The sequence below is a fragment of the Podarcis raffonei genome, chromosome 15 (genome assembly GCF_027172205.1).
Source record: "Podarcis raffonei isolate rPodRaf1 chromosome 15, rPodRaf1.pri, whole genome shotgun sequence".
Taxonomy (NCBI): domain Eukaryota; kingdom Metazoa; phylum Chordata; class Lepidosauria; order Squamata; family Lacertidae; genus Podarcis; species Podarcis raffonei.
In genome coordinates this window covers 7,198,863-7,221,566 of record NC_070616.1, presented here as the reverse complement: position 1 = coordinate 7,221,566, position 22,704 = coordinate 7,198,863, and the positions used below count along the sequence as shown (strand labels likewise).

Sequence of the window (22,704 nt, the reverse complement as noted above, 5' to 3'; positions counted from 1 at the left end):
TATTTCTCTACTTGCACTGGTGTGCTTTCGAACTGCTAGGTTGGCAGGAGCTGGGACAGAGCAACGGGAGCTCACCCCATCGCAGGATTTGAACCGTTGACCTTCTGATTGGCAAGCCCAAGAGGCTCAGTGGTTTAGACCACAGCACCACCCGCTTCACCAAGGCTCCACACCCAGTGTGACCGAACCAGTCATGCTCCCCTAAATCTGCCTCTGAGTGGACTCTGTCAGTAGGTAGTGGACTCCATTGGAGGTTTTCCAGCGGAGGTTGGGTGGCCATCTGCCAGGGATTCTTTAGCTGTGGTTCCTGCATTGCAAGGGGCTGGACTAGATGACCCTTGGGGTCCCTCCCAACTCTACAATTCTGTGATTCTAAAAGCCCTACTTGGAGATGCCCTAGTATTGAACATGGAACCTTCTGCATTCAAGTCTGAAGTGCTTCAGACTGGGGTGTGGAGCTTGAAGGCTACTTCTCAGGGTTTCTGCACTTCTTGTGTTTCATACCTGAAACTCGCCTTTGCCAGCTCACCGTTCCAGGTGTTGTTCATTCAGAACTACCCCTTACAGGGTGTCCAGTCCAAATGTGATGTTTTCCTCCCCCCCCCACTGCGTCCCAGCAGAATCTTCCAGTAACACCTGCCGCCGCCAAGCTCAATTTATTCAGCCTGTCGAAATGGGTCCCTTTTAGGGGTCTGAAGGTCACTGCATCTTGTTTCTGCTGCCCACGGCGATGCCATTACTCACTTCCTGTGTTTTGAAATGAAGGCTGGCATCGCAGACCAGGTTCATGACTGTGCAGGTTATCTCAGAAGTCGAAACAGGGAACAGCCTTTTCGTGATGTGTTGCGGAAAAGCACACACAATACCCGCATATATGCGAGGTGTGTCATGAAACCCTAATAAGTGGGGTTTCATGTACATACAGCACACTGCTTTTAAATGAAAAATAGCCCCAGGGGGTTATGCTTTGAGTGGGAGAGTGATGGCAGGGGAGGCTGCTTAACCCCTTCCCCACCTGCCGTTTCCCTGCTCTAAATTGTCCCCATCCGAGATCGGATGTGTCATTACGCTTGCAAACACACATATGGACAGAGTAGACCCGTTGAAATTAACGGGACTCATTTTAGTCAAGTTCATTAAGTTAAATAGGTGTGCTCTGGGTAGGATTAACATTGGATGCAACCTCCCCCGCTCCAATTTAAATAAAACAAAATTTAGAGTTTGCTCCCCAAGGAAAGCAGAATCTTCCTTTTCAAGTGTGTTACCTTTTCCTTGGTTCCTTTCTTAAATATTAACCCAAACGCCATTGGATGAGTGTTCAATGGAGCAGAAGGACCCCTGTTCAAAGTACGTGTGTCTTGTGCAAGTATCTGTTGCTCTGGGGGGTGGGGTTTGGGAGGGTGATTTTATTGAGGACGCATTCCCCTTTCTTTCTGACCCTTGAGGCCATGCTACCCCTTGCGCTAAAGTGGGGCAATCCTCAGTGGTATGAAAAGTGGTATGAGAGCATTACTTTTTGTGCTCGTGATGTTGGGGTTGTTAAACTTGATCCCATTTACAGCGCTATTTGCTCCTGCAAAAGTTTCGGGGTGGTCACACTGTTTTGTTTCCAGCCAGTGTACGTCCCATAAATTCCTGCTGAAATCCTTTTCATCCCACAGAATATACTGTACTTTTCGCTCTATAAGACGCACCAGACCACAAGACGCACCTAGTTTTTGGAGGAGGAAAACAAGAAAAAAAATATTCTGAATCTCAGAAGCCAGAACAGCAAGAGGGATCGCTGCGCAGTGAAAGCAGCAATCCCTCTTGCTGTTCTGGCTCCTGGGATAGCTGCGCAGCCTGCATTCGCTCCATAAGACACACACACATTTCCCCTTACTTTTTAGGAGGGGAAAAGTGAGTCTTATAGAGCAAAAAATACGGTATGTGTGTTGTCCTGCTTTTGCTGCCCTGTAGTGCCAGAGTTCCCCTCCAAATGACCATAATGTGGCCACATTGGGAAACCCTCGCAAAACAACTGATAACGCAGAATGAAGTGTGGATGGACCAGCACACATCCACTTTGAATGTGCTATGGTTGCAGCAACGACGTGCTGCGGAGTAACCTGATGTGGCCATTGATATTTATGTATATTGCAATATTTATTTAAAAGAAGGTGAAGGGTGGCTATAGATAACATTTCTCCTCTGTACCCTTACGGCCTCCATCAGTTACTAATCTGCACCCCAAAATGAATATTAATTGTTGCAGCAATTTCACTCAAGTAATGCACATATAGACTTCTTGTTCATGCCTGTTGACATCTTTTTTATTTAAAAAAAAAGTTCAGGGAGGTTGATGGCTGATACAGAATGTGTTTCTCTCTTTCTTTGCTTTCCAAAAGTGAGGAGGATAACTTCAAAGTGACTGTTATTTACCTCCTGGACAAAGAAAATCCAGGATTTGTTTGCAAAGTGCTCAAAAGACATCAATTATTGGAGCAACAAGAAGTCATTTCCCCCCCTAGCTGTGCCTCCCTCCTTTGTATTTAAAGAAGTTGCAATAGGTCACAAAGCGAAGCTGAGTGCGTTGAAAAGCACTTATTTCCACAAAGCACAAAATTAAAGAAATTCATTGGCCACTAGTTTAGGACTAGGCTAATTTGTGAGATGGCCTAGAAATGGTTAAGCAGTCTAAATGGAACCCTCATGCTCAGGAGAAGTCTACCTTGTGAGTAGGGATGGGGGGAAATTTCCTTCACATTTCAAGGTGAATTTACCTAATTTGTCCTTTCTGAAACAATACACAAACCAAAACACAACTATCCTTCAAAGTCTGCACCATTGCAAATTTCGCAGTTCAGTTTTCTAGGCAAGTAATGTGCACAAAAATGCATCTACAAGGGGAAAGTGTGTTTAAAATGCATATATTTGTTTTAAAAATCACACACCAAATAGGAAATTGCATAGGGAAACATGTATACTGGGAGAAAAGGAACATTCCAACACTGATTACTTTTCAGGAGGACTTTTATTCTTAAATGCAAACTGATGTGGAAATGTGGAGAGCCAAGCTTACGACTGGGAAAATAAGAGAAACCAACACTGACTTATTCGCTCATACCTCCAGATGGGAAGATAGCTCAGTTGGTAGAGCACGAGACTCTTAATCTCAGAGTGATGAGTTCAAGCCCCGCATTGGGCAAAAGATTCCTGCACTGCAGGGGGTTGGACTAGATGACCCTCGGGGTCCCTTCCAACTCTACAATTCTGTTCTCCCTCTAAGTCCCAGGTGCTGAAGGCAGCAGAAAAAGGGCCAAGAGTTCCCCAGGACAAGGCCAGCTGAACTTTGGAGATGTGTGGGATCATCAAAAGTGTCCCCTCAGATGACCCTGGTGACTGAGATGGAGCCAGGCGACCCTCAAGGTACTTCCGGCCTTGCTTGTTCCGTGCTTTGTGAAGTAACACAAGAACCTTGAACCTGGCTGGTAGTGAATTCTCAGCTGGCTCAGCCTCTCTGAGCAGCAGGTAGCCCATTCCTGGAAGCAGCCTGGCCACTGCCTTGTTTTCCCCACCCTGTCCTAGCCACACAGTTACAGAGACACATGCTGTTGTCTGTCCTCTGCCAAAGAAAAGTACAGTCCGTGGGAGGTTTAAGGACGCGCGGAGGATCTTTGATCCTTTGCAGATTAGTCCTAACACCTGCAACTTGAAAGGCACATTTGGAAGATCTTACGCCGCGTCTCCCGAGGAATAGGTGGAAGCCGTGCTTCCCACAGGCCTTGGTATGACGGACATCACTCCTGCGAATACCGTATTTTTTGCTCTATAAGACGCAGTTTTCCCCTCCTAAAAAGTAAGGGGAAATGTGTGTGCATCTTATGGAGCGAATGCAGGCTCCGTGGCTTCAGCGAAAGCAACACGAAGCCTCCGGAGTGTAGCAGGAGCTCCCGCTGGGCTCCGGAGGCTTTGCGTTGCTTTCGCTGAAGCCAGGAGAGCGAGAGGGTCAGTGCGCACTGATCCCTCTTGCTCTCCTGGCTTCGCTTCGCTGGAGAGGCGCTGCGCAGCTTTCCCTCTCTGTGCAGCCCCCCTTCAGTGAAGCGGGAGGAGAAATGTAAGGGGCTCCGCTTCTTCTGCCGCTGAAAGGTCGCTGCCACAGAGAGGGAGAGAATTTTTTTCTTCTTGTTCTCCTCCTCTAAAACTAGGTGCATCTTATGGTCAGGTGCGTCTTATAGAGCAAAAAATACGGCATGTGCCCAAGGAGGAGAACTGGCCCAAAGCACTGAGAAGTAACAGCTGAGAAGACTGCCTGGGGCATTTTTGTCGTGCGTGATGCTCAAAGTTCCTTACCAGCGCTGTCTTTAGCATATGTGCCGCCAGGGTGCAAAGACCCACCCAGCGCCCCCAAATTTAGTTTAGCCCCCAAATTAACTTAACTTTTATTATGTTTATGTCAGACACCACACTAACGCCTTATCTCTTGTTTACGAAAGAAGGGAGGAAAAAGAAACAGACTTCCTTATTTGCTCATTTATTTACAATACACTTATACTTAAGGATACAACACCACCACACTTAAACTTAAAAGTATTGTTTAGGCAAGTGGGTCGCGGGTGGTGCTGTGGGTTAAACCACAGAGCCTAAGACTTGGGGATCAGAAGGTTGGTGGTTCGAATCCCCGTGACGGAGTGAGCTCCCGTTGCTCAGTCCCTGCTCCTGCCAACCTAACACTTCGAAAGCACGTCAAAGTGCAAGTAGATAAATAGGTACTGCTCCGGCGGGAAGGTAAATGGTGTTTCTGTGCGCTGCTCTGGTTCGCCAGAAGTGGCTTAGTCATGCTGGCCACATGACCCGGAAGCTGTACGCCGGCTCCCTCGGCCAATAAAGCGAGATGAGCGCAGCAACCCCAGAGTCGGCCACGACTGGACCTAATGGTCAGGGGTCCCCTTTACCCTTACCCTATTGTTTAGGCACCTACTTAAGAGAAACATCAGTTGTGTCAAAGGTGCCGCTGACCCCACTGCCACATAGCAGCTCAATACAGTACGTAACATAATATTTTGATGTAAGAGTTAATTTTGCGTGCACAGCGCCGTTGTGAATGACAAGCGCCGCTGCTGTTGCGGTGCATCTTTGGTAAATGAGTGCACAAAGTCGAAAGTCCTTTAGTGAAACAGTAGGTATACATTTCTGTAATACCTATGTATATATTTATTTTGTTTCTCTAGCTTGATCAAAATTATTATTATTTTATAACAGGTAGGTAGTTAAGAGCTTAAGCAGCTTCAGCGGTGGGTGCCTGGTGCCCCCCAGAATTTGGCGCCCAGGTGCCCCGCATCCCTTGCACCCCCGGGTAAAGACGGCCCTGTTTCTTACAGTCTGGAAAGTGACAAGTCTGGATGTATAATGTAGTATAGGTTCTGAAACAATTCTTATATCGCCCTTTATCAAAAGATTCCAGGGCGGTGTCTGAAAGCGTGACTTAAGATAGATTCACACAACATATCAAGGCTATTTAGAAGCAACCAATAAGCAAAACAAACAAAACACCATATTTACTCAAATCTAATGCTCACCTTTTTTGGCCAACTTATGTTGTGAAAATTAAGGTGTGCATTAGATTTGATGGCACATTTACATCCACCAGCAAATACTTTTTGGGGTTTCAAGGTTCTGAAAAATGAGGTGCGCATTAGATTTGATGGTGCATTAGGCTCAAGTAATTATGGTAAATAACTCCCACCAAAAGCTAGAAATGAAATAAAACAATTCCAAAAGTTATCTAGGATCTAAAAATGCTCCTGTTCGTCCGCCTTGTGAGTATCTCAATTCATAGGCTGGGGCAAATGCTTTCCTAATGACTGGATTGTATATTTTGATGGCACCAGCTTCAGCCTTTTATTGGCTTGGCAAAACATAGGCTTGCAGTTTCACACTGGGCATTTTTGTGTTCATAAGACAATGGCTGCATTCACACACAATTCTAAGCTATAGTTTGTTTTCAGCATGGTTTGTTCTGGGCACCCTGAGTCGTTATGAATGTCACACAACATCCTATTTCTCTAAACCTTGGTTTATTTGTTGCTGCCTTGGCCTCATGACTTTGTGGCTTGATGAGTGCCTAGAATGGAATGGCGGAACAAACCGTGGTTAAGCGAGGCTATTGAGTTCAAATGTAATACCAAACCAAAGGTGAAACAAGCCACGGTTTGTGAGCCAACAACAAATTATGGCTTTACATCATGGCTTTGTGCTGGAAAACAAACCATAGTTTTACTAAACAAACCATGGTTTACCTTTATGTGTGACTGGGCGAATAGCTCCATAGAACAATAGGATAGCAGAATAACATTTGGAACACATCTTCATGACACCATTCTGTACCGCAGGTTAGAACCCCAACTTAAACCCTGCACTCATTGTCAAGCCATCAGCAACGCAGGAGACAAGACAGGGCACAGAGGGGGAGGTTGCCAGGCTGACAACGGGCAATGATGTAAGCGGAAGTTGCATTTCAGCGATGGCAGCAGCGAGGGGAGCATGCCGTTGCCTATCCATGGCTGCTGCTGCCAGCCTCCTCCCTTGGGCAGCTTGTAGTGGCTGCTGGCGAGCAGGCGAGGAAGAAGAGAGGCCATGGCGCCAAGGCTCAGCCCTGCATGATGCGCTGGCTCCGAGGAGCAGGCAAGGACAGGGCCGTCCTGGGTGGAAATAAAGGGGAGCAGAGCAGAGCACAAGGAGTCTTGATTTTTTAAAAAGTGCCTTGTGCATCCACATCTAATCTTGTCCTTTTCTTAAAAAAAAAAAAATCCATTTTTTGCATTACTTTTTGTAAATCTTACCAAAAAAATAAAATAAAATCGGGATTAAGGGGTTTTCTCAGGACGCTGGAGGGTGTGTGTGCTGTGTCCTATTTGTGTACGTGGCGGTGGGTGGCATTTGCCCTTCTTCTGATAGGAAATGCTTGCGGGGGGAGCACCAGGGAAGAGATGGCATACAAACCAAATCAATAAGGATAAGTATAGGTGTTAAAAGAGCCCCCAACTCTCCACCCCCCCTCGCTTGTCTCATGGGCCCAAAGAGAGCGCCCCAATGCCCCTTCCATCGCTTCCCCCTTTGCAAAGGGACAACCTGTTCCTCTTACTCCCACCCGCCTGAACCTACTGCAGCAATTCAGACTGTAAATATTAGGAGTAGGACGTCCTTAGTGCAAGTGGAAACAAATCTGAGCGATTCCTGTGCAGTTGATTGAGCTTGGAGGCCAAAAGTATATTTTAAAAAATTAAAAAATAAGTGACTTCTTTCATGCCAGTTCCTTTCTTTACTTTCCTTCTTTCTGTGTATTTTTTTTTTTTTAAAAAGCCAAAACCACAGCTTCCCCATCAGCCAGAGGCTGGGGGATCAAATACAGGTCATATTTAGCAAAGGTGGAGATGAAACACGTTTAAAGGAGCTGGCGAATATGACATCACTGCTTGTAAGTGTGTGTGTGTGTGTGTGTGTGTGTGTGTGTGTGTGTGTGTAGGCTGGAGAAAGTGAGGAGGGGGAAGGGGCTCCGTCCTCAGCCAAAGGAGTCAGAATCCCATGGAGACGTTTTTTTAATGGCCCTGTTTGTGAAAAACACCTCTCACCCACAGACCGAGAGGTCGGAGTGCAGTTTGTTGAACGCACTGATGCATTCAAAAGAAATTGTAAAATAGAACCTTTGTTTTCTTTCCTTCAGAAAAAAAATTCAAAAAAATCACATACAGTGGTACTTTGGGTTACAGACGCTTCAGGTTACAGACTCCGCTAACCCAGAAATAGTACCTCAGGTTAAGAACTTTGCTTCAGGATGAGAACAGAAATCGCAGCGGCAGCGGGAGGCCCCATTAGCTAAAAAGGTACCTCAGGTTAAGAACAGTTTCAGGTTAAGAACGGACCTCCGGAACGAATTAAGTTCTTAACCCGAGGTACCACTGTATTCGTTCTTGAGGCACTTCCACACCACTTGTTTAATGAGCATTCATCCCAGTTTGCTTTTAGGGAGATCAGACGGTGCTGGCTCTTTAAAGAGTACCCATTCTGATTTGTTGGTGGGGACTTTAGAGGACAGTCACTTCATAGCAAGTGTTAGCCCACACATTCCAAAGTGTTTTCACTTTCCACATCACAAGAAGTCCAATCTTTTTGACCTGGATTGGCAGGGATGTGATTGAATCGGGAGGAGCCCTTCATCACTCTGTCACAGGTAGACAGAAACGAGCGAGGGATTCTAAATTTCTCTTTCGAGTTCGGAATTGATTTTTCGCCTTCCCTGCCGCAAAAATAAAATAAAGTTATAGGGGTTTTTTGTGCGTTTTTTAGGGGCTGTTCCACATTGACCACATTCCACATTCCACATTTGCAAGGGCTAATGGGAAGCCACAGTCTGTGACTTTCTATTACACCCAGTGGCTGCAAGTGGCAATTCTGATGCTCTGGATTTAACACGTATATTACCCAGTGGTGGATGGTGCCCACTGGGGACTAGATGGGGTGGAAGACAGGGAGCCCAACAGTGGGTGGAGCTAGGGTGAGTGACAGCCAGAGTCAGAACCAATGACAGGCAGAGCCAACTAATTTTAGTTTCTGTCCCACCTCTCCTTGGATGAGGGCAGCACAGTAAAGAGGAGGAGGAAGGTGGCAGCAGTGCCACCCCTGGGCTGGCTAAGCAAGGAAGAAGGCGGGTGGCAGGGAACAGATTGAAGCTGGTGAGCCAGCTCCCCATATACCCAAGCAGACCAACCTCCTCTGGCATTGTTGCTGTTTAGTCATTTAGTCATGTCCGACTCTTTGTGACCCCATGGACCAGAGCACGCCAGGCCCTCCTGTCTTCCACTGCCTCCCGCAGTTTGGTCAAACTCATGCTGGTAGCTTCGAGAACACTGTCCAACCATCTCGTCCTCTGTTGTCCCCTTCTCCTTGTGCCCTCCATCTTTCCCAACATCAGGGTCTTTTCCAGGGAGTCTTCTCATGAGATGGCCAAAGTATTGGAGCCTCAGCTTCAGGATCTGTCCTTCCAGTGAGCACTCAGGGCTGATTTCCTTCAGAATGGAGAGGTTTGATCTTCTTGCAGTCCATGGGACTCTCAAGAGTCTCCTCCAGCACCAGAATTCAAAAGCATCAATTCTTCGGTGATCAGCCTTCTTTATGGTCCAGCTCTCACTTCCATACATCACTACTGGGAAAACCATATCTTTTACTATACGGACCTTTGTTGGCAAGGTGATGTCTCTGCTTTTTAAGATGCTGTCTAGGTTTCTCATGGCTTTTCTCCCAAGAAGCAGGCGTCTTTTAATTTTGTGACTGCTGTCACCATCTGCAGTGATCATGGAGCCCAAGAAAGTAAAATCTCTCACTGCCTCCATTTCTTCCCCTTCTATTTGCCAGGAGGTGATGGGAGCAGTGGCCATGATCTTCATTTTTTTGATGTTGAGCTTCAGGCCATATTATGCGTTCTCCTCTTTCACCCTTGGCATCACCTTCATTTATTTCAAAATGTGCCAAGTCAGCCCTGCTGCATTTCAGGGGCCTCTCCTGCTCATTCTGCTGCTCATTCATCTCATCCAAAGTTCTATCCTGTGGGTGTTCCCCCCCCCCAAATAATGTAGAGAAATGTGGAATTGTAGAGCTGGAGGGGAACCCCCAGGGCCATCTAGTCCACCCCCTGCATTGCAGGAATCACTGCAAATAATGAGGAGTCTCATAGCTCAGTAAGTAAAGTGTGAGACTCTTAATCTCAGGGTCGTGGGTTCAAGCCCCATGTTGGCCAAAAGATTCCTGCGGGTTGGACTAGAGGATCTTCGGGGGACCCTTCCAACTCTGCAATTCTGTGACTAGGATTCTATCCCTCAGAGGAACATATGTTCACTCTTAGGAACATAGCAGGTGTGTGGGAGGGGCGGATTCAATTCAGTTCACATTTAAAGCCGAGCGAAACGAGAGGTAAATTGAAATGCAGCCCTCCTTCAAGGCCTGCAGTTCTCCAGGCAAGCAGCACGTACAAAAGCACCCATGCTAAAGTGTGCCTATAAATGCATCTGTTGGTGAAAGCAACACAATGCATTATATCAGGAGAAATTGCTTTGCAAAAATGTGTACGTTAGGGGGAAAAACACGTATAGGAGAAATTTGCACCTAAATGCTGGAGAATTTTCAGGAGTATGTTCTTTAAAAAAAAAAGGCACACTGAGGTGGAAAGGTGGAGAACTGGATTTCAGGTTGGAAAAATGAGAATTTGGGAGAAATTGAAATGGGCAAAATCATCCATCCCTCGAACACCAGAAACTGTCTTATACCAAGTCAGACCATTTGTCCATTAGCTTGGTATTGTCTACACAGACTGGCAGCAGCTCTCCAGGGTTTCAGGCAGCTGTCTTTCCCCAGCTCTACTTTGAGATGCCATTGGGAAGCAAACCTGGATCCTTCTGCATGCGCAGCAGGTGTCCTCCGCCTGACAGTGTCAGGATTGCTTTCAACAATAGTAGCTCCTCTGCCCATCCCCACCTGTCCCTTCCCACGACCGATTCCCAATGGGACAGAATTCTTGAGCTTGAAACTTCTGAGAAACGGTGTGTTGTCCGAGGCCCTGAGGAACCCAGCAACCCTGGGCAAGCAGAATGGCCGTGATCTTCATCTGAGAAGAATTAATGAGGCATGTAGGATAGTGATGGGTGGAGGGATGGGGGGGGGCGGGAAGAGAAAACACCCAAGCAACTCTCCCGCAATTCCCTCTGGACATCCTGCCCGAGGAGCGATGGGTCTGGTGAGAAGGGGGTCGAGGGGCAGTGGTGGGGAATAGCAGAAAGGGAAGGAGAACAATATCGCCTCAATTAGCACTGTGTTTCCAAAAGTGTGGAGAGCGGCCAAGGCCCGGCTTACTGACTGTGACAGAACATTATTACAATCAAACGGGCATGGAATTTGCTCAAAGGCCAAGCTGAGGCGTTCCTTCACAGATGGCTGACTTCTTGCACCACAGAATCTCTGCCGACCCACCAGCTCAGGTCGCCTGGTGCAGGGATCTTTAGAGTCTCAAAATCCTAGGTAGCTCAGGCCAGGGATTGTCAGGATCCTGCCCAACCCAAAACCCAGAGAGACCTCAGACCAGTTGCTGGAAATTGCAAGTGAGGAATTTTGCTGATTCACTCAGCTGCTGCTTGTGGGCTTCCCATGGTTGGCCACTGTGAGAACAGGGTGCTGGGATTGGTGACACATTGGCCTGATCCAGCTGGCTCCTTTAGGTTTATTTTATTCCAGGTATCCCCAAACTTGGCCCTCCAGATGTTTTGGGACTACAACTCCCATCATCCCTAGCTAACAGGACCAGTGGTCAGGGATAGTGGGAACTGTAGTCCCAAAACATCTGGAGGGCCGAGTTTGGGGACGCCTGTTTTATTTGATGTATCGGATTTATATACTGCCCTTCATCAAAAGATCTCAGGTTGGTTCACAGAATAATAACACGAAACAAAAAGCACAAATAACAGGAACAGCAAAACGATGACCCACAAACGCGTTTAAAAGGCTGTAGAATATTAATCAGCCAAGGGCCTGGTTGAAGAGGAACAATTTTGCCTGGCACCTCCATATATATAAAGGAAGTCACCAGGCAAGTCACTGCAGAAAAGGGCCCTTCTCATGTTTCTCCCTCTGGGGCTCTCTTGGAGGAAGCATACAAAGAAGGGCCTCTGATGATGATCGCAGAGTCCGGTTTGGTTTATATGGGGAGAGGCGTTGAGGTGTTGTGGTTCTTAAATAAGGCACAGGACCCTGTGGAGAAGAAGAAGAAGAAGAAGAAGAAGAACAAGAAGAAGAAGAAGAAGAGGAGGAGGAGTTTGGATTTGATATCCCGCTTTATCGCTACCCAAAGGAGTCTCAAAGCGGCTAACATTCTCCTTTCCCTTCCTCCCCCACAACAAACACTCTGTGGGGTGAGTGGGGCTGAGAGACTTCAAAGAAGTGTGACTGGCCCAAAGTCACCCAGCAGCTGCATGTGGAGGAGCAGGGAAGCGAACCCGGTTCACCAGATTACAAGTCCACCGCTCTTAACCACTACACCACACTGGCTCTCAGAACCCCAGGCAATCCCAAGTATTTAGTCACATTAACCTCTAGCTTTCGGCACCCTCCTCCTAGAATATCGTGAACCTGCCCTGATTCCTCCTCTTTGCCGCTTACAGACTTCAAGAGTGCAGTGAGGCTTCTCCATTTGTGGCACTGCCCCGCCACCCTCGGTCTGCCCTCAGCCAACCTCCTCCTGCCTGCTCTTCTATGTACAACAGTCCAGGAGGGGCCTCTGCCTGTCAGCTTCCTCCCCCCACTCTGTAGTCTTAATGTTGCCACTTGTAGAACTTAGTATATAATTGTAGAGTTGGGACTGGGACCCCAGCGGTCATTTAGTCAAACCCCCCGCAAGGCTGAAGTGGTCCATATTATGGGGAACGAACCTGCAGCCTTCATCTTTTCTGCTCTGTTTTTGTTTCTGCTCTGCTTTGGTCTTTCGTATTTTGTGTGGTTCTCCACTCAGGTTAAGGAGGGGCTAAAATGCAGATGAAGGTGATCGTTGGTTGAAGAAGGACTCTGTGTGAGAGGCAGGGAAGGAAAGAGAAGAAAGGGATGTTCCCAGGTGAGAGCTGGGAGGGTTCACCTTTCTCTGTGTGGGACATGGGAAGGTGAAAGAGGACTTTATCTTCTTTTCCCTTCCACTTTCCCCTTCATTTTAGTTTAGTTTGTTTTTTTATGGTGGCGCTGTGGGTTAAACCACAGAGCCTAGGACTTGCTGATCAGAAGGTTGGCGGTTCGAATCCCCACGACGGGGTTAGCCCCCGTTGCTCGGTTCCTGCTCCTGCCAACCTAGCAGTTCGAAAGCACGTCAAAGTGCAAGTAGATAAATAGGTACCGCTCCGGCAGGAAGGTAAACGGCGTTTCCGTGCACTGCTCTGGTTCGCCAGAAGCGGCTTAGTCATGCTGGCCACATGACCCGGAAACTGTACGCCAGCTCCCTTGGCCAATAAAGCGAGATGAGCACTGCAGCCCCACAATTGGTCACGACTGGACCTAATGGTCAGGGGTCCCTTTACCTTTCCCTATTATGAAAAGCCTTAATAAAAATCTTGCAAATTGGTATATGATCAGCACCACGCTCTAACCCAGGCACAGGCAAACTCCGGCCCTCCAGATGTTTGGGACTACAACTCCCATCATCCCTGACCACTGGTCCTGTTAGCTAGGGATGATGGGAATTGTAGTCCCAAACATCTGGAGGGCCGGAGTTTGCCTGTGCCTGCTCTAACCACTGGTTCAGAGGATGATGTGAACCAAAGCAGAATTAGCTGCTCCTTCCTATCATGGGCTTTTTCTCTCCTTCCTGCACTTCCGCCCTAACAGACCCAATGGGGACCAGTAGCCCCATGCAGAGGGGGTGCAGGCAGCCGGGTGCACTTGCCCCAGATCTCAGAGGGCAAAGTCAACTGGGGGACCCTGCTGGGGGGCTGCCAGACTTACGCTGTCATGGCAAGAACAAGACTCCTGCCCTGGGCCTCACACAGGCTCTGCATGGACCTGGGCACCAGCCATCACTGCAAGAGTGAAGGCAGCAGTGGACCTTGTGGGAAGCCTTCTCCAAAGCAGCGTCCTCCAACTGTTGCCAGACTCCAGCTCCCATGAGCTCCAGCAAGCTTGAGCAATGGTCCAGGATGGTGGGAGTTGTAGTCCAGTAACATCTGAAAGAACTTCAGATGTTTTCGGACTACGGTTCCCAGAATCCCCCACTCATTTGCCATGGTGGCCAGGGGCTGGTGGGAGTTGGAGTCCAACAAACTGTGTGGAGGGTCACGACTTCCCAACTGTTAGATAAGAGAATCAGCTGTGTACAATGACCCAGCAGATACAAGGAAGGGCTTCTAAAAACTCAGGCTGCTACCCTAAACACACTTCCTAGAGGCAGTAAGATCCTCTGAACTTAGAAGGCACTTTCTTCTGAGTAAAGATGTTTTATGATTGCAGGCACTATGATTTTATGATTTTAAAAAATTAAAATTGGGGGAGCCTTAGGGCCTTGCAGGCACTATCTGAAGACACCATGTTGGGAACCCCAGAGTAAAGTGTGGAATGGATCGTTTTATTGGAATAATTTCATAAAATCATAGAATTTGAAGGGAGTCTGAGGATCAACTAGTTCAACCCCCTGCAATGCAGGAATATGTATCAAACCTTAGGTGGATCTAAAAACAGGGGGGGGGGAACCACGTTATAAATAAGTTAGAAATTAGATCATTTAGCAACAAAATCTGTATGGAAAATCACTTTTTAAAATTTTCTGCTCTCTAGCACCATCTGGTGTTGCATATGTATAGCGCATTCAAATCACTGTTTCTTTACTAATGTAGCTGAGTCCCTCATTTCCTTTGTAGATCAATGACTGGGTTCTGCCATATGGAGGAAATAGACAGAGGCACTCCATGCTCCTACTTTTGCTGGCAAAAGAACTATTGGAATGTCCTCGGGAACCCAGAAAAAAATGCTGAGCAGGCTCATATCCTGCTCCAGAGGGTAGGACCTGAAAAATAGCTTCCAGTTACAAGGAAGGAGATTCCAACTAAACATCAGGAAGAACTTGCTGATGGCTAGGGTTGCTGGAACGTGGGATGGACTACTTTGGAAGGTGATGGACTCTCCTTCCTTGGAGGTTTTTAAGCAGAGGTTGGATGACCATCTGTCATGGATGCTTCAGCTGAGATTCCTGCATTGCAGGGGGCTGGACTAGATGACCCTTGGTGTCCCCTCCGACTCCACAGTTCTAGAACTCCATCTTTTGTGATGGCCTGAGAGCCTCTTAAGAGTTCCCCCAGACAACTTGTTTATTGGCTACTCATCCTGATTTCCTCGCACAAAGCATACAGAGATGTTAGATCGTGCCTGATCTATATTGATGTGTGCCTTGCTCCTTTGCACAGAAGCAAAAATAATTCAGTTAGTATTCTCTTGAAGAAGGGTAGGGAATCTCAGGTCTGAGGGCTGAAGCTGGCTCTCTGGGCATCTCTTCTGTGTCCCTCAAGAAGAGGCTGGAGCCAGGCCACACCTCTCACTGGCTCTGCTCTGCCCCCTCCTCTAATGTGTCCTTCACATGTAATAATACCTATTGCTGGCCTGGATTGATAGGGTGGGTGTGTATATCTGTCTGACTACACCCACTTTTGCCATGCCTGGCCCTTGGAATGTGTCCCAAAAACAAATGTGGCCCTCAGACTGTATAATCTTCCCCAAAATCCCCGCCTGAGAGGCTTGGATTAAGTACCCCAGTAAATACCCATCTATGTGAATCAGTCCTTGGCTGAGAGGTTAATACCTCAGTATTTGCAGACCCCAGACTGGTGCCGCACTGATCACACCCTCTCTCCCTTCTCCTCTAAGGAGGGAGACACGATGGCAATCATCAGTTTGCCTACCTTGATTAAAAGGGCCTTGTTCTTTCAGGGAAGGCTTTGATTTGATAATTGGATGAAAGAGAAACACTTCCGAAGTCTCCATTGTGCGATGCATCTTTTGTTCAGTTCTCCCTTTCCAGTCCGCTTAGCCAGAGAGGGGCGAATGACGTTTTAAACCTGACGTTTCAGGGCACTGGGCCAAAGCTGTCTGTAGCCAGGCCAAATGCCCAGAGTGGTCAGATAGGGACGGCTCAAGATGCTTTGCGGATGAAGAACAAGATGTTGCTGCACATTGCATATGGAGAAGCTGACTGGACTGGCAAGCAAATCTCGGACTGCGTACACCCCATACATTTAAAGCACAAAGAATCCTAAGAACTGCAATTTACCTCCACTACAGCCCTGTTTAGGGAAGCTTTTAATATTTGATGAATTATTGTATTTTAATATTTTGCTGGAAGCCACCCAGCCAGATGGGTGGAGTATAAATATATTATTATTATTATTATTATTATTATTATTATTATTATTATTATTACCCTCCCTGTACAGTTTTCCCCACCTGAGGCAGGCACCTCACTCCACGTACTGCAGGGATGGTAAACATTCTCCACCCAAGGGCCACATTCTCTTCTGGGAAACCTTATGGGGGCCACATGCCAGTGCCAGATAGGGCCAGGTGTAAATTTTGTAAATTTTGCATTTGTATGGCAGGCTCGTTTGTACATACTCACTCACACCCACTCTTTCCTCCATCTAATTTCCTGTTGGGTCTTCCCTTGTTCCACATCTGGTATTCCCCATCTCTTAGCCTAATCCCCCTCACAGGGTTGTTGTGAGGCTGAAATGGGAAGGCGAAGAACCACGCACACCACCCTGAAATCCTTGGAAGATAAAAGTGGTATATAAATGTAATAAATAAGTAAATATTCAGAGGTATACTGCTCATGCCTCTGGAAGCAATTTCTAAACAGTATATGTATAATACTGAGGTTGTGGACCACGCAAAGAATAAGGTCAAAACTATTCATGGAAATAGAAAGCTGTAAAATACCTGTTGAAATACATCAATATCCAGTAGCATGAGCAAAAATGAAACTAGATTGTTCCCTGACCCTAAGATCTCACAGTCTAAATGCTGACAGTGCGGCTGCAGACAACAAGAAGATAGGAGGGAGAAGAAAAAGCCACAGATAACAGACAATAGGGGATGAAGCTGAGCTCCTGTTAATTGAAATTTTGTGACTAGTCTGCAAGATTTGGGGTTCTGCAGAACTCTTTGTTCTAAGAAATGCTATATAGACTCTGTATAATTTGACAGACTTCACCCCTGGAGGCATGCTCCATTGTCTCTCGAGAAAGACAAATCCCAACAATATTTGACATATTTGTTGAGCTTCTTTTGGGAATTCACCCCAAAAAGGCAAAGAGTGATACTCAAACACACACATACTGGTTCTGTTGGCAAAAACCCAGACATTTTGCCAACCCCGGGCGTATGGCAACCTTACAGGCTGCATTTGATTCTATATAACTTGGAGTGAGCCCAACCATTTTTTAAAAAAATGCATTTCACTATTTCATGCCTATAAAAGAAAGATTTGGTCATATCTAATGCAAGAGTGGAGAACCTATGGCCCAGCAGGTGTTTCTGGATTCCAGCTCACACCATCTCTGACCATTGGTCATGCTTGCTGCTGGGGCTGATGGGAGTTGTAGTCCAACAACATCTGGAGAGCCACGGAGCCCCCAATCCAACCTGTCTACTCTGCTTCGGTTGGCACTCAGCAACCACCACTGTCAGCCTGACCTCATTCATGTGCTAGATTTTGTTATTAGCAAATAATTTTCTAGTGCAATTAAAAGAAAAAGTTTTAAAAGAAAAAGAGTGTATCATCTATATCTTAAAGGTAAAGGGACCCTGACCATTAGGTCCAGTCGTGGCCGACTGGGGTTGCGGCGCTCATCTCGCTTTATTGGCTGAGGGAGCCGGCGTACAGCTTCCGGGTCATGTGGCCAGCATGACTAAGCCGCTTCTGGCATACCAGAGCAGCGCACGGAAACACCATTTACCTTCCCGCTGGAGCGGTACCTATTTATCTACTTGCACTTTGATGTGCTTTCTAACTGCTAGGTTGGCAGGAGCAGGGACCAAGCAACGGGAGCTCACCCCGTTGTGGGGATTCGAACCGCCGACCTTCTGATCAGCAAGCCCTAGGCTCTGTGGTTTAACCCACAGTGCCACCCGCGTCCCTATCTATATCTTATGTATGGTTAAATAACGCCTCTTGTTCTTGGATGGAGGATAGAGAGGGGTGTGTAGAAACCAGTCTAGTGTAGAAATGTAAAATTTACATTCTTAGTTCTGCCCACTTTTGATTTTAACCCCACCCACTCCTGGCATGTGGCCCCCCCAAGGTTGAGTAAAAGGGAAGGCGGCCCTCGGACTGAAGATGGTTCTCCGCCCCTCATATGCCTGCTCCATGCAGAGGCTTTTTTCTATGCAGAAGTGACACCTGTGTGTACAGGTTTAGGGGTGAGATAACCTGCAGAATCCACTGGAATAAAAGTCTGGAGTTTTTTCTTCTTCCTCCCTTTGGTTTTGCGTTTTTTCACTCAAGGCTCTGCCAAAGTGCTTTTTAAAACAAAAACAAACCAAGACTCCTCCAGCTATATGGCAAAGGAGCCTCCTTTGAATTCAGATATTGTTTTCCAGAAACAACCACACACACACACACACACAAACGCCTCATTCCATCACAGCTTAAAATAACCACTGCCCACTCTGGAAGTTAAATTATGATTTTTTTCCTGCTGCGAACACAGTCAGCTGGGGCACTTCCTTGTTGGAGCTATATGAAACAGTCTTCTTTTCTCTCTAGCCACCCCCTTCCAAGTACACCTCTGGAGGAAAAACTGGAAAGTGTTTAAACAAAACCGCCTAAGATTCTTTGCTCAGCCTAAATGGCCTTGGAACCGGCCATGCCCTCAGTTAAGGTTTTTTTTTAATGGAGGCAGGTAAACAGACCTGGATAGGAGCAGACACCTTTGTTGTGTGTGGCTGTTAAATTTCATTCAGCTTCTCAAGTAATTTGGTGGCATGCTTATATATATCTCCAAAATTAAAGGCGTTTTGATAGTCAGTAAATAAAGAAAAATGTTTCACTGGGACCTGTCCCATACAAACAAATAAATAAGCAATCGACAGTAGAATCCTTTACTGGTCTACTTGGAAGTAATTTCCACTGACTTCAGTGGGGCTTATGATCAGGTAAGCAGGCACAAGTTAGAGCCTTCCGTTTTGATATCCAATCTACTACTGCTGAAGACAGTTCCTAAATGTAGATTGGGAGTGGGGGGAAAGTTGCTTGCAGATGTGGTGGGGGTTCCGTGTACTGCTTCACTCTGCCTATCTGTGCAGTCCACGGCCACGTGCAATGTTGAGCCTCTTGTGCACATCGCCACAAGTTTAGTCGTTTTCTCCAGATCACCGGCTGAAGTGATTAAAAAAACCGAAACGCACTTTTTAAAAGCCATACGGACAAAAGGACCATATCGCTTTTCTTTGACATGTTCAAAGGCAGCAAATACATCGCCCACTGGCATTGGGTGTGTGTGAACTTTTAAGGCTGCAGTTCTATGCACGCTTAAGCTAAGAGTAAGTTCCATTGAACACAGTGGCACTTACTTCTGAGTAAACATGCATTGGCTTACTGAAGGAAAGAGAGAAGCACATGTCTGAGACTGACCACACTTCTACCAGGAAGTGAATCCTTGGACACAAACAGCGGAGCTTACGCCACAATCAACATACAGCCCCGTTCTCTGCTTGTGTTTACTTAGAAGTAAGTCCCAGTGAACTCTGTGGGAATTACTTCTAAGTAAACACGAATCATTTCAGAGGGCTGGAAGCGCTTAACTTTAGCCGGACCCTGCCTGCAAAGTGTTTAATCGTTTTCTTTTAACTGAAATTTATTGAGTTAAAATGAAAGTTGCTCATTACAAATCATAAGCAGGGTCTTTTTCGTTGTTTAATTAAGAAATGTTTGTTGACACATGCAAGGAAAGTTTACCTAATGCATTCTTGCAAAGTACAACTTATTTTTTAAAGTGAAAATAATCATTCATAATTTCAATTCAAATTACTGTCAAGTAAGTGGATCTGGGCTGCAAATAAAAACCAACAAATCTTCCAACGTGGAATTATTTTTAAATGAAGTATTATCATATTTCATTTGAAGTATATATATTTTGACCAGTTCAATCCTGCAAAATATTGTTTTCTATAGTTCAGATTTGGACCCAGATCTCGAATATAAAAATACACACATCTCAAACGGATTCTGCTGTTGTTTTAAGTCTTGACAAATTTCTCTCTAATGAACCTCAGAAAATTGGAACTGGTAGTGAGTAGTCGGGGGCATAAGAAGGAGAAAATAATAATAATAATAATAATAATAATAATAATAATAATAATAATAATTCTACCTTGCGAAGTGACAGGTAATATTTGTCCTGTCAAGGTTTTCCTTACCAGACTTGAATCCAAAAAGAAATCGAAGGAGATAGAAAGAATTCTGGGGAGTTATAGCTATAAAAATGGAACGTGAAATTGACCAAGCCACTATTTCAAGACAACGGTGAAACTGTGATCCCGGCAGAGCCGGTCAAGGGATCGGGACCCATCTTTCCCCAATTTATTTTCTTTTTAAGTGAACGGGGGGTTGTGGAAAGGTTTCGATCCTGCACGCTTAGCTCAATTTTTGGAGTTTACAGGACGAGGCGAATCGATCTAATCTCCCCAGCGGTTTCCAGATTAGCTCCCCCCTCCCCGCAAGAAGGAGAGACTCTCGGTCGCCCTTGATAGCTCACCTCACCCTCCCTCTCACTCTCTCCCTAAACAGGTTCAAAGTACAGTGAAGAAGAGAGGAAAAAAGATTTGGCGATCTCTTAGACACCCTGGTTCTGATCGCAGCCAATTCTAGACGCCGGGCAGGGGAGAGAATCCTGGTGCGGCTCCCTCTCTCCCTCCCCTCCTGCCCAGTCCCCCCCCTGCCCATCATTTGCATGCTGCAAGAATGCCCCCGCCTGCCCACTTCATTTGCATATCTTATATTGCCTAATGGAGATCATCAAATTGGAGTAGAGGCCGGCCGAGGCATCCTTCGAGGGTGATTCTCCAGTGATCCTCTCGGCAGAAACAGGTGTCAAGACTGGAGATTCGGGGGGTTACCATCCGAAAGGGAAGCAAAGCTGGATTTCTGAGGGTCGGGAGTTTTGGGGAGGGTCTCTTTCCTCACCCCTTCCCTAACCCTCCCCCCCTTTCCCTCCCTTTTCTCTCTCTCCTTCCCCCCTGGTTTAAAATGGTGTCCAAATTGAGCGCTCTGCAGCAAGAACTTCTCGAAGCGCTCCTCACCTCGGGGGTGACCAAAGAGGTCCTGATCCAAGCTCTGGAGGAGCTGATGCCCACCTCCGGCACCGCCAGCGGGAATAGCAACGCCGCCAGCAACGGCGCCTACGGGGTCAAACTGGAAAACTTGCAGCTCTCGCCCAGCAGCGGCGGAGGCGGCGGCGGCCCCGACGTGGACAGCAAGCCGGTTTTCCACACGCTGACCAACGGGCACGGCAAGGACAAGCTGTCCGGGGACGAAGGCTCCGACGACGGGGATGACTTCGACACCCCGCAGATCCTCCGCGAGCTGCAGGCGCTCAACACCGAGGAGGCGGCCGAGCAAAGGGCCGAAGTGGAGAGGATGATCAGGTAAAAATTAGGCAGCGGGGACGGACGGACGGACGGATACCCGGCTCCAGGCAAGCCGGGGGCGCAGCACCGCGCGCGGAGTGAAAGGGAGAGGATGGAACGTTCCGATGGAACGTCCAGATCAAAAGGGGAGGATGGAACGTTCGGATAAACGGAACGTTCGGTCGGAGGGAGCGTTCGAAGCCGGCGGGAGCCTTTGGAGCAAAAACTCTATTAAAAATAGCACGGAACGCTTAAAGAAAAATGGGGGGTGGGGTCGTTTTAGAAGTTTCTATTTAAACTCTCCCTCTTCGCCCCCACAGTGCATCCCCATTTATTTCATGTCTCCTATTGAAACATGGATCGATTGGAGAACCCATCCACCTCAAAATTTTGCCCAACCACGTTGTTGTGATCCCCGTGGTCAGCATATATATGCTTCACCCGCGCGCAATTTGAGAAGGCTTGTCTGGATTCAGGACTGAGGTGTTCCCCTTATTCGGCCACCCCCTTTTAAATGCGTGAAAACTGATTGCCATGCTCCCTAAAACATAAGCCGAAAAGCGTGCTTTCCCAGGACGCGGGCGGCTGGATCTTGTGCGTGTTTTACCCTGGAGTAAATCCACTGCGTTGAGTGGGGTCTTTTTTCCCCCAGGGAGCCTGTTTTAGGGGTGCAAGTCCTAAGAGAAATGAAAAACTCCCGCCTTCCCAGAATCCCCTCACGTGAAACCCTTCCCTCTCACGCCCAGCAAACTAGTAAACAAATTGTCACTGTAAGCGGGGTATATACTATGTTTTTATTATTTTACAGAATTTGTAGATTGCTCAAAATCGAAAATAAAAAACCCCTCTAAACCACTTACCATGATTCCACCCGCCATTTCAATAGATTAAGCGGGAGGAAAAGTAATATTTGGACTGGAACTTTTTTTAAATAGAAAAGCCGAAATATTAGCCACGCTTAGGGGAGCGTAAGTCCCATAGAATGCAAGGAAATGAGCGAAATTCGCCTAGGATTCCGCTGCAGGGTTTTTAAGACGCAAAAGAGCCCAGTCGCTGCTCCGCTGCTACAGCTGTTCTTGTGGTTGTGATTTTTGAAATCGACTTACCTAGAAGTTGAGTTTCCAGCTGCCCTCTGCCCCTCCCCTCAGACGCTTCTTTGCCCAAGGTGAAGGCCAAAAGGGAAGAAGGACGAGACTTAAACCGCCTGAGGGAGGGAGGGGGATAATTTCAAGGGGGTGTGTGGAATAACGTGGGAATTCTTCCTTTATTTCACATCTAAATGGGCTTTTCTTCGTGTGAGCGTGCACCTGTGTGTACATAATTTGTATAATACCGTATGCAGAGAGTAGATATCACATCTGCAAGATACGTATATATTATGTCGTGCCTTAATTAGGCATTGCACGCGTTCTATGGATGACGCACGTGTCATTTGTGAAGGTCAAAAATTTGGTGGATTTTGACAGTCGCAGGTGAATTTCGGGACGGTCGGAAACTAGGCAGGTAACTAACTCCTTGTGATTCAGACACAAA

The 22,704-nt window shown here is 46.9% G+C and overlaps 1 protein-coding gene across 4 annotated transcripts in view; it reads left to right on the top strand.

Moving 5' to 3' along the window:
* Positions 1-20,488: 20,488 nt before the first annotated feature.
* The window catches only part of HNF1B (HNF1 homeobox B), a 59,960-nt gene continuing 57,744 nt past the window's right edge, over positions 20,489-22,704 (top strand). For 2 of the 4 annotated variants that reach the window (XM_053367547.1, XM_053367546.1), the window contains exon 1: positions 20,491-21,189. In XM_053367547.1, the coding sequence (XP_053223522.1) occupies positions 20,792-21,189 (398 nt within the window). In that variant the 5' untranslated portion in view covers positions 20,491-20,791. Of the gene's footprint in view, positions 21,190-22,704 lie in introns of all 4 variants that reach the window. The other 2 variants (XM_053367544.1, XM_053367545.1) reach the window with 2 other exon arrangements.